This window comes from Centruroides sculpturatus, unplaced genomic scaffold (assembly GCF_000671375.1).
Source record: "Centruroides sculpturatus isolate CEXI.00-Female unplaced genomic scaffold, Cexi_2.0 scaffold217, whole genome shotgun sequence".
NCBI lineage: Eukaryota > Metazoa > Arthropoda > Arachnida > Scorpiones > Buthidae > Centruroides > Centruroides sculpturatus.
In genome coordinates, this window is record NW_019384750.1 from 65,935 (window position 1) to 81,957 (window position 16,023).

Genomic DNA, 16,023 nt, shown 5'->3' on the forward strand with positions numbered 1-16,023 from the left:
AAGCTGTAGCATGCACAAGAATGAAATTTAACATGTACACAATTACTGCATGAAGGGAGGAAAACACACATTATTTCCTGTTGCTTCAGTTATAGAGAGCCAAAACTTAATTGACTTATTGAAAAAAATCATTTTAGGTGAAATAATGGAATTTGGTACACTTTGTTGCAAACTGTGATTTTGGTAAAAATTATCTTTCTTTTCCAGCTCAAAGTGATTTATTCTATGTTTATTCACAGTTTATTTGGTTCCCCATGTTGGTGAAGCACTAAAAATTTCAAAGTTAATCAATATAAACAAGTCCCAAACTAATCTATTGTGATAAGTGGATTCTACTTTGTATAATAATGTATGTTTGAATTTCAAAAATAAAATTCACTTATTTTACAACTTATTCTCTACTGTGGATTACTTTTCAAAAAATTTAGCAATTAAATTTTCTTACATTAGATTTAAATTCTAAAATTTAAAACACAATTTATTTCACATTAGATGTTTTCTCTTTATTACACAACAAAACAAATCTGTACATTTAAATTCTTAAAATTTTATCACTTTGTGCCGGTGCTTTTTCTCTTGAAAATATTCATCAATTTCAGCATCTGCGCTTACAGATGTCTTCATTGTTGGTAGCAACATCTCAGATACACCTGAAATATTATTATTTGAAATATTGAAATAAAATTATCTGATATTCCTTCATTAATAAGCAAAACATTTCATGAAAATTTTGAAAATGAATAAATATATAATAAATTCAAAAAAAAAATTTTCAGTTGATTTTTCTTAAATTGTTTATTCATTTTGTTCATTGTCTGACCATTATTTTTAGAAAATTTTTTGCACTTATCATCCACACTATAAAGTTCTTATTTTTGGGTATTTATTAATATGCTTTGATTTTGTTCTACATTATTTTACAATTGATTATTAATTTAAAAATTAGTGCATAATATGCTATCCGCACACTTAAAAGACTACCGATTCAAAGTCTCAAGTCCAAAGGAGTTGGTGCAGAAACTCAAGGAGATAAGCACACCCGGTTATGCCATGGTATGGGATTTTAGATCCTTATACCCCTCAATAAAGACTCAACCATGTTTTTGTATCCTTAGGGATTTCCTTATTGCAAAAGTAGAAGATGACCACTCTGCACCAAGATGTAAGTGAATTAGACCATTTAACCTGTTACAGTTCTGTATTCCAGTTCAAAGGAACTATATACGCGCAAGAGAGGGCTACCCATAGGAAGTCTGTTATCCGGAGACTTATGTGAAATGGTGATCAGGGCGTTGGAAACCAAGACCGTGCCCTCCTTTTTCCCAAACATAATACTGTACGGAAGATAAATATATACGATATTATAATCCTCTGGAAAACAGAACCAGATCTGGAGCAATTTAAAGTAGCAATGAACAACAACCCTTATGGCCTATATATGGAAATGGAGCAGCATAGTAAAGAAAAAATCCACTTCTTGGATATTGACATAGAAATTAAGGAAAGGATAATACAAACTGAGGTCTATAGAAAGCCTACAGCTATACCAACATACATACCCTTTAATTCTTGTGACCCGTTCTCTTATAAAATAGCAGTGTTCAGAGCTTTAGTAAAAAGAGCCTATACTCATTCTTCCACCACCAGTATCCTACACTCCAGGAATTATCGTACATTGGAAACATCGCTAGAGAGCATGGTTACGGCAACATTATAAATAAGTTATGTAATCAGCACTTTCATATACAAAGTTGCGGCGACCATCAGGGACTCTGAGATGGCGCCACTCCTCTAGGAGTTCCCCGAGAATCCTGGACTGAAAAACGAGAACGAGAGTTTTCCCGCAGGGGATTCTGGGTATTGTTGTTTCTTCTTGTCGGGTGATCGCTGCCATGAGCATGTATAGCTCTCTCTCAAGTGTACTCGTAAGATTGTCATGAATAAATATTGTTTTAGTTTAAAATGTGATTGTGGACTTAACTATATCATGTTTACTGTCTTCTGATAAAGACAGTCTTTGTGGAGATCGAAATGGATGGAGAAAGATGGCCAGGTTTCGTCTAACTGATGGCAGCCATCCATTACCTCCAAAGTACTATAGGAGAGGATATTAAGGAACCTTACTAATGAAGAAAGCATCCCGGTAATATACAACCCACAACTAAAAACAATATATAACATAATTGCAAAGAAAAGAGGAATTAAGATTGCATACAGAAGAGGCCATTCCATATACAATTTATTGAGGAACAGAAAGGACAACCATAACCCAAACAGGCTTCCGGTAGTATATAGCATCCCATTGAAGGATGGCAGATGAGTTAGGCAATTAATTTACATCAGTTCCACCAAACGACGTCCATTAGCCACTAGAATAAAGGAGCATAAATCCGACATCACTCACAATAAATGTACAACGGCATTGTCTACATATGCGACGAACCCGGACATAACCCGTGCTTCTTTAAAAATTGGTGTTATCTGCACCACCCAGCATCAAGAACATCTAAGAACTTTGGAAGCGATGGAAATTTTTAAGGCCAATTGCAAATTAACATGCATTAATTTTAAGGATGAAATGAATTGTGAATTGAGATGGCCTTAACAAAGTTGTTTTGAAGATTGTCATTAGTCTCAAACCTCTGCCCTGCTAGCCATGTTTTCAGTTCAGGAAAAGGTGGAAGAGTTCACACATTAAAAAGTTCCAAGCTGGGTGAAAGCCTTCACCCCCTTTAAACACCCAGCGTATAGCCCCGATTTAGTGCCGAGCACTTCAACCTCTTTCCTGAACAGAAAAAGTGGTTAGGAGGGCAGAGACTAATGACGATCCTGAAAACAACATTAGGGCCCATCTCAAGTCATTGGCAGCAACATTCTATGACAAGTGGATGGAAAAGCTCGTCCACAGATATGACAAATGCCTCAATATTCACGATGATTATGTCAAAAAGTAACCATGTTTGTACCTAACTTTTGTTAATAAATGCATTTTGTTATTTACACTTGTCTTTTTTTTTATGGACCATCAAAGGTTGAAAAAAAAAAAAAACAGCTTATGTACTTTGGATACAATATCAGATAACATCCTTGATTTGTTGACACAACAGTTCTTAACACAATAATGTCAATGTTAGGCATGGATTGGGAGACAAGGTTTGAAAACTGGATAGATCTGGGAAGCTGAACTGGATTGAAGTTGAGGGACTAACTGAATTGGACTGGGACTAGCATTACCAAACTAGACAATCTTTTCTGGTCCTTTTATAAGGTTTATCCCCTTTCTTAGTCAAGATGTTACTCAAAAAAAAAGGCAATGCTGGAAGAATAACTCCATTGTCATCCAATCTCATATTTTACTCTCTAATTCTTTGGGTGAATCATCGCTCCAGGAAGAGGAATGTTTAGAAAGGAAGTGTTATCATGGATAGAATCTGGTTATTTTCTGGTTGATTTTTCCAGTTTTGTGCCTTTTTATTTTACAAAGTTTTTGAACTAATATTTTATTTTAACAAACTGTAGCCCAAGATTTCACAATACTATTAATACACATGTTCAGAGTCCCTACAGGTAATTCCATCTGTAATTCCCTGACTTAATGTCTCTGCATTTCCCCTTTCCATTATGTAATATTTAAGCATATTTTGTACTCAATTATATAAATTTTTTTTATTAAAAAACACTTTGTTCACTTACAAAAAATGAAAAACTTCGCATTAAATTGATTATGTAATTAGCTACGTCATTTTTATGTGCAAGAACTTCTGTATGTAAATTTCAAAACATCTTTCTCTCTTTTTTCTAGCAAATTCTTTAATAGCCAAAAACATTTAGTTCTTTTGATTTAATCATAAACGGCCTTCTTCAGATTGATTAATTAATTAATTAATCAACTTGAAGAAGGCCGTTTATGAAAGATGTTTTGAAACTTAGCTACGTCATTTCTACATAATATAAAAAAACAATTTAATTTAAATATATTCTTAAATTAAATTTAAATAAGAAAAAGATTCACATCACAGGAAAAAAAACAGCAAATGATGTAGACTTCCACATTATGTTAAATTTATTTTTGAACTTATTTAATGAGAACAGTTTATTGAAAAATGACTATTTCAAAAAAAGAAAGAAGAATAATGATATTTAAATTTCCATGGGAGTTTTAAATAACTAAATTAATCCTAAGATTACACTTTAAGAACTGTGTTGCTTTATGTAAATATACTAGTACAGGTATCCTTTGTACAATATAGAGTGAGATCATGCTGTAGAAGTGCTATCATGATTTGAAAATTGAGGATATACCCTGTACAACACATTTTCCGAGTTTGCTCTAAAACAGTTTAACAATTCAGAAAATCGCCCATAAAAAATTTCACAATTTTAAGTGCAAACTCTGTTATTCAATTAAGCATATGTGTCATTTCAAATCTGCCCGTGGATTTTACAATATTGAAATTTTCAATTTGTTTTGTGCCTTTCATCGGTTTACTTTAATGAAAACTAATAAGACAAGGAAGAAAAAAAAAACCAGCTATTGTTGACATTGATTTCAGACATTAGCCTTAAAGACTGTCACTGCATTTTCTTTTTGTAGATTAATCTTCATATTCAGTAAAATTTATTTAAACATTTTTAGGTAAGCATTATTAAACTTTTTCAACTGTAGGTTAGTAATCATTTGTAAGAATGATGAACAAAATACAGTAGTACCTTGGTACTCAAATTATTGCCAACTTGAACAATTTGGTATTTGAACACAAATTCTGTTAAAAATTGCTCAGTACTCAATGAACAAATGTTATCCATTAGAACACATTTTTGATTATTAACATACAGTGAAACCTCGCTTAACAAGCATAATTCAGTCCAGAGTCTTACTCGTAATGCAAAACACTCGTTAAGTGAAACAATTTTTTCCATAGAAATTAATGTAAAATATGATAATGCATTCCATGCCGAAAAAACGCTCAAATGTTTTATGTATAACGTTTATTCAAAAAAAAATTGTACAATATACACTGTTAAGGAGCATGAATCATCATCATATTTTCTTCTAGAGCAGAATGAACCATCCTGGAATGAGAATTCGATTTGCAAAAACAAAAAATAAAAAAAATCACAGCTAATATGTTTGATAAACACTCCAAACAATATGCCAAATTCTTGGGTTATGTAAAAGCTATAATTAAATATTAGAAATTAATTAATTTGACTAGAGGTAGGCAGTTATGTTTCCATCTTGTATTAAATTTAATAATTATAAATAGTTAATTTTTAATTCAGACATTACTAAAATTTAATTTGGAATCAGTCATTAAATTTAAAAGAATTTGGCATATCATTTGGTGTGTTTATTATATAATGGGCTATGGTTGTTGATGTTTATTAGTAATATGTGTAAACACAAGTTTGGAAAAATATGTGATCACAAGTGACACTGAGATGCTAGTGAAATGAGTGCTAAACACAGACTGGAGCATGACTGATGGAGCATGCCACATGCACACAATTTGGGACTCTTCTCATTACTCGTTAAGCGAGGCAAATTTTTACAATTTGTTTTGCTCGTTATGTGAAATACTCATGCAAGGTGCTCATTAAGCGAGGTTCCACTGTATTTTTTATTTTGTCATCCATAGAATTTTTTTATGATAAAAAAAATAATAATCAGGTCACAAATAATAGTCAGAAATAAGAAAAATTAAGTCATCATTTTTTCTTATTTCTGACCAAGATCAACAAGAAAGCTGAGATATACCCTGAATAAATTAAAATTAGGTTAGTACATTAATAAAATATTTTAATACACAGGTGTCCCTTGTATAATACAGTAGTTACATTCTGAAAAGATGCAGTGTTATGTGAATCTGTGCTAGACTAATCAAAACATGGGGTTAGGTTCCAAAAGTTAACAAAAATATATTGTTCTTTTCTGACACTAAGAGGAATACTGTATGTTTATTAAAAATAATTAACTAAAAATTACAATTAAAAGAATTGTATTATGCATTAATTAATATTAATTTTAGTAAACGAGGACATTTTCTTTTCACAAAGTATCATTGTCAGCTCAGCTTTTTTGTTGATTTCAGTCAGAAATATCAGCAACTGGAAGTTGTCTGAGATTTTGAACAGAGGCATTTCAGTCTATAATTTGAGATATAGAGATTTTGGGAAAAATTATTTGAGATAAACATGAAAAATATATTGAATTTATTAAGCTGAAAATGAAGAAAAAAAAATAATTTTGAGATAAACAAATTTGAGATTGACAGGTTCAACTGTATTATAAATGTTTATCACACTAAAATATAAATTAATAGAAAATAATTTAAAATAACTAATAAATTTGTTTTAAATATTAAATATTATATTTAATTTACCTTCCATTTCTTTCAACTCTGGACAATCTTTTTTCAAATGATCTAGTTTACCACATTGTTTGCAGCATCCACCTGTTTTTAAGATTAAAAAAAAATTAATCAAAATATAAATATAAAAAATATTATTTCTTAATGAAATTCTTTATAAACAATTTTATTCCTATATTAATTGACAGTAAACATTTTATATATGAACTACATACTACATGTAAAAATAAACATCTAATAAATATGAGAATTATGAAATTAGCATTTTTCCTAATAAAAATTGCTAATTTCAGGAACCAAAACAAATTTTTATTCAGAAATATTTTTGTTCTCTTAAAAGATCATCATCAGCTGAAAATTTTCTGTGCTTTAGAAAGAATTGTGAGGGTCGTAAAAGCGCGTAGAAATTTCGACTAATTACAAACTTTAACGTCAGAAAGTTTCTAAGACAGAATCGGGTCAAGGGGATGTGTTAGTGACAAAGCCCAGATGAGACGAAATTTTCTCGAAGTGTAAAACAAACGGGACGCGACGATAAATAACAGGGGGGAATGTCGACAGAGAGTGAGGGAGAGCTTTGTCGGGATGCGCGCGAACAAATATCGGGTCGAAGCAAGCGGGAGAAAGGGGGGTCTAAGAACAAAAGGGATATCTGTGAAGTAAGAACGCGGTAGGGGATAAATGGCCACAAGAACATCTGGTGAACCGTTTGGGTTCCAAGATGACAGAGAAAAGGGACATAACGGAGTAAAATACGAGCGCGAACGTTAAAGGACCGTCATCACCTCTCCGACCTTTTCCCGACCCGAATCGGTCTCGGGTTTCGCCTAGAAACAAAGGAATGACCAATCGGAGTAAGGGAGAGGGTGAAAGGGACCAATCAAAAGGGTGAGATTCGGGGAAAATCTTATAAAACCCCCGAATCTCAAGGACACGGGGCAGATTCTCTCCAAGACGCCAGGCCCGCAGCACACGGACACATACTCAAGAGGTCAGGATAGCCGAGTCTCAGCCGTGCACTGGACCCCCCAGCATCCAGAACGCCATAACCGCCGAGCACCGCCGCATCATCGGACACCTGAACTCGCATCAAGGACGCAAGATCGTCAGTAGCTACCTCATTGAGCCCCGGGGCACAGAAGAAGCGAAACCTCAGCCGGCCAACGAACTTATTTTGTTATTCCTGTTGTGTAAGTTAACTTCATGTCAAAATAAACGGTTTTCGTGTAAGACACTTGTCATCTTTGTCTCCTACCGCCACCACCCACATACGGTTTGGCCCTAGGTTTTCCTGACGCGCAATTAACGTATTGCCCCCAAAATCGGCGAACTTACAGAATACATTAAAATGAATACCATTACATTAAAACTATTTAAATTTTAAAATTAACAGAAAATTATAAATATACAAAAACAAATTAAATTAAATAAATCAAAATAAGAAATTAAACATAAAAGTATTAAATAAAATAAAACCAAAGTAAAATACAAAATCTGTAAAGTAATCTATGAATTCTCTGCTATAGATAGTGAAGTTGCTAGCCAAAAATGTGCTTCTGACATTTTTAAAGTTTCCACTCACATAAAGAGCTGATGCAAATAGACTATTCAGTAATATCAAGATTCATATTTGTCGTTCAGATAAAATAAGATGGTGGTGAACACCCCATTTTACAATTATACGAGTGAAGTCGTACCTTCGCAGTACATAGAATTCTACAATAAAGGCCTAAATATATTCCCCTTGCTAACATCAACCTTTGCCAGTTGATTCCAACCTCATTAGCAGCACTCAAGCCTTGCCAGGCAGCAGCCATGTCTCCACAAATGAAATTATCAGTAGTCACAAAACTTGCAACGGCAAAACAAGTGTCCAATGTATCCAAACACCATGCGGACTACCAAACAGTAACACACTTCCTCACCGGGGCCAACTTGAGGTTTCTAGTCTCAGATAAGGACAAGAAATTTGTGCTGTGTAAAGAAGATAACTTTCTCTTCAGGGCCAATGAGTTTCTTTCCCAATCACATTCCTTGGTGATAAGTGAAGACCCTACACCAATGTTCCTATGGAAAACAAGGAGAATAATAACCCTACTGAGTGTAACATCAACCATAACTGGATGTCTTGACCCCCCTCCAATGTTGCACGTCCCAGGTTGTTCTTTGAACCAAAAATGCACAAGGCAGACTGGCCATTGCAACCACTTGTGAACAAGAGATCTCACCCATCTACTTTTAGAAAAGGTGCTTGCTAAGTTCTAAGGGTAAGTCTGGGACTAGTGTGCCTACGCACACTAGTCCCAGACTCACCATATGTTACTCCCCCATCCTAGATTGCTAAATCCACCATCACTTCGGGCATTGGTATAGTACAAACAAGCACATACAGCTTCTATAAATGGGACATCGTATCCTTGTACCCTTTGGTGCCCACATTTGAAGCCATAATGCTTGTCAACAGTCTACTCCTCAAGAAGGGCTTTAATTCCCAGCAGATACTGGATATATATGATGCACTGATCTTCAACACAGAACACAATTATTTTCATTTTAATCTGAAAATATATTTATAGAAATAGGGCATCCCCATGGGTTCCCTTTTATCTGCTATTCTAGCAGAGCTGTTTATCAGAGAAATTGAGCAGAGAATATTCAATTCCCCGCCTGCCATCCACTACCTGCTGTTGTACTTGCATTACATTGATGATATCCTCATAGTGTGGGAGGACACAGATGAAATGTTTCTTATCTTCAAACAACAAATGTCTAGTGTATATCTCTCCATTAGTTCACTTGGGAGAAGGAGATTTATGCAACTGTAACATTATTGGATTTACGCATACATAGATCACCTGAAGGGCTACTATTCTGTTTACCGTAAATTTAATAAGCTGACCCATATCATCCAGGCAGATGCTTTCCAACCTTCACAATATGTTGACACCATTATCACTGCCCTTATTAGACAAGCCTTCTTGTTATCATCAACTCAAGCACTTGTAAACATTGAGTTAAGCACCATTAGTTTGGCGGTATGCGCAGCTGGTTTCTCAGATGCTAAGTTCATACATGTGCTTAACATAGTCAGGAAATCTATTTCCAAGCACGACACTATCCAACAACAGGGAGATGTCATTAGTTCAACCGGCATTACCGTACCTCGGACCCCTTTCCATGTGCATGTGCCGCATATTCAGGCAACATAACCTTCTCCTATCCCTATCTCCACTACCAAATTTGTGCAGACTCATCTGCAATGACCAGGACAAATTCTCCACCTTTGAAAAATTGGGGGTCTATGCTATACTGTTGGAGAATCCCATAACAGAGATGAATACAAGGTACTGTACATTGGGGGCTATAACGAGAATGATCACTAGCCACCTAGCTGAGCACCAGGATGATATGGTGAAAGGAAAGCGCACCATGGAGCTCTAAAAAAAGGTGCTCAAACAGAGCTACAACCCATTATGGACTCAAACGACATTGTTCAGAGGTTGTAGTGACTGGAAACTCATCTTTATATGGGAATCTCTCCTCACAACAACCTCAGAATTGTGCAACACTCCCACTCTTGACATGCCCAACATATGGGTCGCCCTGTATAAACGATTAAACAGCAATTTACATCAAATCACACCATTAACATGGATCTGCATCCACGCATGCGCTGCATAACATCAAACATAATTGAAGTTTTGTAGCTTGTTCGTAACAGCTTTTAATTCTAAAACGTTTTTAAAAGTTTTAATTTAAATATGTTCCATCTCATGTTAGAACATTTTTGTTGAATTTAAAATTTTCATTTGCCTGAAGAGGACGATCATAGATTTGTTGAAAATGCTAGCAGTATAAAAAAGCTATTAATAACACTGTACTCAGTGAGTTTTTCCTTCCTGCTATTCAACATTTGGTATGAGAATCAAGCTGTATTGTATTTTTATTTTGTCATCCATAAAAATATTTTTATGATAAAAATTAAAAAAAATAAAGACATTGCTGATATTTCTGATCAAGATCAACAAAAGCTGAGATGATGATGATACTTTGTAGAAAGAAGACTTGTTTAACTAAATTAATATTAATGCATAATACAGTACTTTTAATTGTGATTATTAGTTCATTATTAATTAGAAATAAATTATTGATTGCTTTCATAAACATATTTCTCTTAGTAACAAAAAGAATAGTATACTTTTATTAACTTTTGGAACCTAACCCTACAAGAGCGTACCCAGCGAGGAGCAGGATACGCCCTTGCCTAGGGTACACTTTAATTTTTCTTCTAGAAGAAAAGAAAAATCCTTCCCTAGAAGAAAAATTAAAGTAATTGAGTAATTGACACACAGCACAGACATATCAATTTAGTATCAGTATGAATAATAAATATTGTGACTAGACTAGAGCCTAGAGCCATATGTCATGAAATCTTAGAACTATTTCGCTGTTTGCTGCTATTCTTGAACTCAAAGAAACTATGAGTTGCCCCCCTCTAGTTCAGATTCTATGTATGCCGCTGTAACCCTATGTTTTGCGCTAGTCCTATGTTACATATAGCATGGATTTGCATAACACAGCACTTTTCCAGAATGTAACTACCATGTTATATCAGGGTTACCTGCAATTCTTAACAGATAATAGTATCAAGAAAAAATAAATTATTGCATTTATGGATTATAAAAATATAACACTTAATTTTAAAAAATCCTCAAATGTAGATAGAGTTTATACTTTAACATATTCAATTTTGATGATAAACTTACTGTTTAAAAATAATTCTTCTAAATTAATTTTTGACCAATAAATAACAAATTAAAATTATTTGTATCTTTATTTATATATGAAAAATATAAAAAAAGTAAAAATACAGTTTTACTTACCATTTGGATATAAACCTTTTGGATTGTCTGGACAGTTTCTTGATAAATGTCCTTGTTTTTTGCAAATAAAGCATTTTGCAAAAGGAAAATCTAATGAAAGATAAATGACAATTAAGGAAGGCCTTTTTAAAAATAATTCTTTGTATTATTAATATGTTTTATTATTCACTTAATAAATTCAAACAGTTTCAGTTTATTAAAATTTTTCATCATACAGGGCATGTCTCTGAAATAAGGTTTAATCTTTTATAACTTAACTTTTTTAGTGAAATTTGATATTAAGTAAATTATAAATTAATTATTTTTAATGAAATGATAACAAATTTAAATATAATATAAATTATAAAGAAAATTTTAAACTTAGTTTTATATTTCTTTTAGGTGTTATACCTTGAACTTTAATTAAGAGAAAATTTTAAAAAATTTTTGTAAAAAATTAACATGAACTGTTGAATATTAAAATAGCAAGAAGTTTAATTATACTGAATGAAAAGTCAAAAGTCTCTTGCAATTTTTTATTCCAGAATGATTGAAAATATAGATATCTCTTGTATAACATGGTTTCACTCAAACACAGTTCAAAAATTGGAGAAATCCCCATATAACACGGTTTCTGGCTTAACTCGAACATGGTTTGGAAAATCCTCTGTACAAAATTCACAATTTTTAAGTGCAAACTTCATTATTCAATATTTGTTTTATTCAAGTAAGCATGCATGTTAACTCAAATTTGCCCATGGATTTTATAATGTTGAAATTTTCAATTTGTTTGTACCTTTCATTAGATTCACTTTAATGAAAACTGATAGGAAAATTTTTTATTCCTTGTCCTAGCTTTCCTATTAACCAAGTGTCATTGTTTCTTTCAGACTTTAGATTAATGTATAAAAACAAAACACTGTGACAGTGTTTTGTTTTTATGAAATATTGCGGTGTCTCGGTACTCAAACTGTTTCCAACTCAAACAATTCAATACTCAAACACAAATTCCAGAAAAAAATCTCTTGATACTCAACCGAACAAATGCTACATGCTAGAACAAATTTTCAATTAATAACATTTTTATTTTGTCATCCATAAGAATTTTTTATGATAAAAATAAAAACAATAGAGACATTGCTGATATTTCTGATCAAAATCGGCAAAAAGCTGAGATGATGATGATACTTTGTAAAAAGAAGACTCATTTAACTAAAATTAATATTAATGCATAATACAGTACTTTTAATTGTGATTGTTAGTTAATTATTAATTGGAAATAAATTATTGATTGCTTTCATAAAAACATTTTTTTTGTTGATTTAGTGAATGTCTCTTCAATCCAAAAAAATCTTTTCGTTAGACTACCTCACAGCCAATTCAGGTTATAAACTCCGTTTATTGTCTTTTACAGATGCATTTCAAGCTAGGTTAATTTACTAGCTCCTCCTCAGTGCTTTAAGAGTTTCCATGAGTTTCTAATCTTTACACTTATACGGTACTTTTAGTCCCGTTTACAATATTTTTACCATCTTATACAATTACTCAAAGGGCTTGTATCTTATATTGCAAAAAAGAACTACTTGCTACTGATTTCTTTCTAATTAAATTACTATAAGAACTTGTATCTTGTTACATCATAAAAACGTACTGTTTGTTACAAGATTTTTTTCAATTAAAAGCATATTATCTTTCAAAATTTGACAGTATATGTTTATACAACTTCTTTAAAAAACAATTTAGAACACAACAAAAAATTTTTTACGCGACAATGTATAATCCCTATGATGTGACATCACAGGGATTATACATTGTCTATTTAGATTATCCATTGTCTGGTTTTAGATTATACATCTAAAACCAAAAAATAGTTTTAGACTAATCAGATAATTCTCTTTAATTTAACTGTTGAAATTTTTGCATTACTTCTGTTCATTAAAAAAGTTATAAAGTGATCTTAAAAATCATCTTCAATGTCAACAAAAAAAGATTACATCCAATTCTCAATGCACAACTTTCTATGTAACTATTTTAACAAAATTAATAAATCTTCAATACTTTTAAATGAAAAAGTTGCAAGGGACTTTTGACTCATACTGTATTTTTGTGTTTAATAAGTCTAACATTTAAAACACTTTCTTTAGTATAGTAATAAACATTTAGGATCCTTAAATAATACAGTGAGTGCAAAAAGTATTCATACAGCTTCCATTCTGTACATTTAACAAAAGTAATATAAAGATCAAGCAGTGCTTTGTAAGTGAAATAAAACATTAAGCTGACGCAGAAATGATTTATTTGAAATAAAAAGACTTTTTTGTTAGGTAAAAACAAGATATGTCATTTTTTCCAAGTACAATAAATATTCATATACCTGTATACAGGTAACCCCCGTATAACACGGCATTTCTATAGCACGGATTCGCTCTAACACGGTTCGAGAATTGGTACCATCCCCCGTATAACACGGCACTTCTATAGCACGGATTCACTCTAACACGGTTCGAGAATTGGTACCATCCCCCGTATAACACGGTACTTTTATAGCACGGATTCACTCTGACACGGTTCGAGAATTGGGTAAAACCCTCGTACAACAGGAAATGTAATAAATTTTTACATACTTAACTAATAATAGTTCGCGAAAATTATTATTTTCGTGAACTATTAGTACTTAAGTATGTAAATTTTCTCTTCTCGCCTTCTGTCGATACANTCCATCTTGTATTAAATTTAATAATTATAAATAGTTAATTTTTAATTCAGACATTACTAAAATTTAATTTGGAATCAGTCATTAAATTTAAAAGAATTTGGCATATCATTTGGTGTGTTTATTATATAATGGGCTATGGTTGTTGATGTTTATTAGTAATATGTGTAAACACAAGTTTGGAAAAATATGTGATCACAAGTGACACTGAGATGCTAGTGAAATGAGTGCTAAACACAGACTGGAGCATGACTGATGGAGCATGCCACATGCACACAATTTGGGACTCTTCTCATTACTCGTTAAGCGAGGCAAATTTTTACAATTTGTTTTGCTCGTTATGTGAAATACTCATGCAAGGTGCTCATTAAGCGAGGTTCCACTGTATTTTTTATTTTGTCATCCATAGAATTTTTTTATGATAAAAAAAATAATAATCAGGTCACAAATAATAGTCAGAAATAAGAAAAATTAAGTCATCATTTTTTCTTATTTCTGACCAAGATCAACAAGAAAGCTGAGATATACCCTGAATAAATTAAAATTAGGTTAGTCCATTAATAAAATATTTTAATACACAGGTGTCCCTTGTATAATACAGTAGTTACATTCTGAAAAGATGCAGTGTTATGTGAATCTGTGCTAGACTAATCAAAACATGGGGTTAGGTTCCAAAAGTTAACAAAAATATATTGTTCTTTTCTGACACTAAGAGGAATACTGTATGTTTATTAAAAATAATTAACTAAAAATTACAATTAAAAGAATTGTATTATGCATTAATTAATATTAATTTTAGTAAACGAGGACATTTTCTTTTCACAAAGTATCATTGTCAGCTCAGCTTTTTTGTTGATTTCAGTCAGAAATATCAGCAACTGGAAGTTGTCTGAGATTTTGAACAGAGGCATTTCAGTCTATAATTTGAGATATAGAGATTTTGGGAAAAATTATTTGAGATAAACATGAAAAATATATTGAATTTATTAAGCTGAAAATGAAGAAAAAAAAATAATTTTGAGATAAACAAATTTGAGATTGACAGGTTCAACTGTATTATAAATGTTTATCACACTAAAATATAAATTAATAGAAAATAATTTAAAATAACTAATAAATTTGTTTTAAATATTAAATATTATATTTAATTTACCTTCCATTTCTTTCAACTCTGGACAATCTTTTTTCAAATGATCTAGTTTACCACATTGTTTGCAGCATCCACCTGTTTTTAAGATTAAAAAAAAATTAATCAAAATATAAATATAAAAAATATTATTTCTTAATGAAATTCTTTATAAACAATTTTATTCCTATATTAATTGACAGTAAACATTTTATATATGAACTACATACTACATGTAAAAATAAACATCTAATAAATATGAGAATTATGAAATTAGCATTTTTCCTAATAAAAATTGCTAATTTCAGGAACCAAAACAAATTTTTATTCAGAAATATTTTTGTTCTCTTAAAAGATCATCATCAGCTGAAAATTTTCTGTGCTTTAGAAAGAATTGTGAGGGTCGTAAAAGCGCGTAGAAATTTCGACTAATTACAAACTTTAACGTCAGAAAGTTTCTAAGACAGAATCGGGTCAAGGGGATGTGTTAGTGACAAAGCCCAGATGAGACGAAATTTTCTCGAAGTGTAAAACAAACGGGACGCGACGATAAATAACAGGGGGGAATGTCGACAGAGAGTGAGGGAGAGCTTTGTCGGGATGCGCGCGAACAAATATCGGGTCGAAGCAAGCGGGAGAAAGGGGGGTCTAAGAACAAAAGGGATATCTGTGAAGTAAGAACGCGGTAGGGGATAAATGGCCACAAGAACATCTGGTGAACCGTTTGGGTTCCAAGATGACAGAGAAAAGGGACATAACGGAGTAAAATACGAGCGCGAACGTTAAAGGACCGTCATCACCTCTCCGACCTTTTCCCGACCCGAATCGGTCTCGGGTTTCGCCTAGAAACAAAGGAATGACCAATCGGAGTAAGGGAGAGGGTGAAAGGGACCAATCAAAAGGGTGAGATTCGGGGAAAATCTTATAAAACCCCCGAATCTCAAGGACACG

The 16,023-nt window shown here is 32.4% G+C and overlaps 1 protein-coding gene across 1 annotated transcript in view; it reads right to left on the reverse strand.

Annotated features, from left to right (window-relative positions):
* Positions 1-481: 481 nt before the first annotated feature.
* LOC111628539 (zinc finger CCHC domain-containing protein 9-like) overlaps positions 482-16,023 on the reverse strand; it is a 40,331-nt gene continuing 24,789 nt past the window's right edge. Inside the window, exons 3-5 of the mRNA XM_023372349.1 lie at positions 11,255-11,344; positions 6,384-6,455; positions 482-650 (exon numbers count right to left, since the gene is read on the reverse strand). Coding sequence (XP_023228117.1) covers positions 541-650; positions 6,384-6,455; positions 11,255-11,344 — 272 coding nt within the window. The 3' untranslated portion in view covers positions 482-540. The remainder of the gene's footprint in view (positions 651-6,383; positions 6,456-11,254; positions 11,345-16,023) is intronic.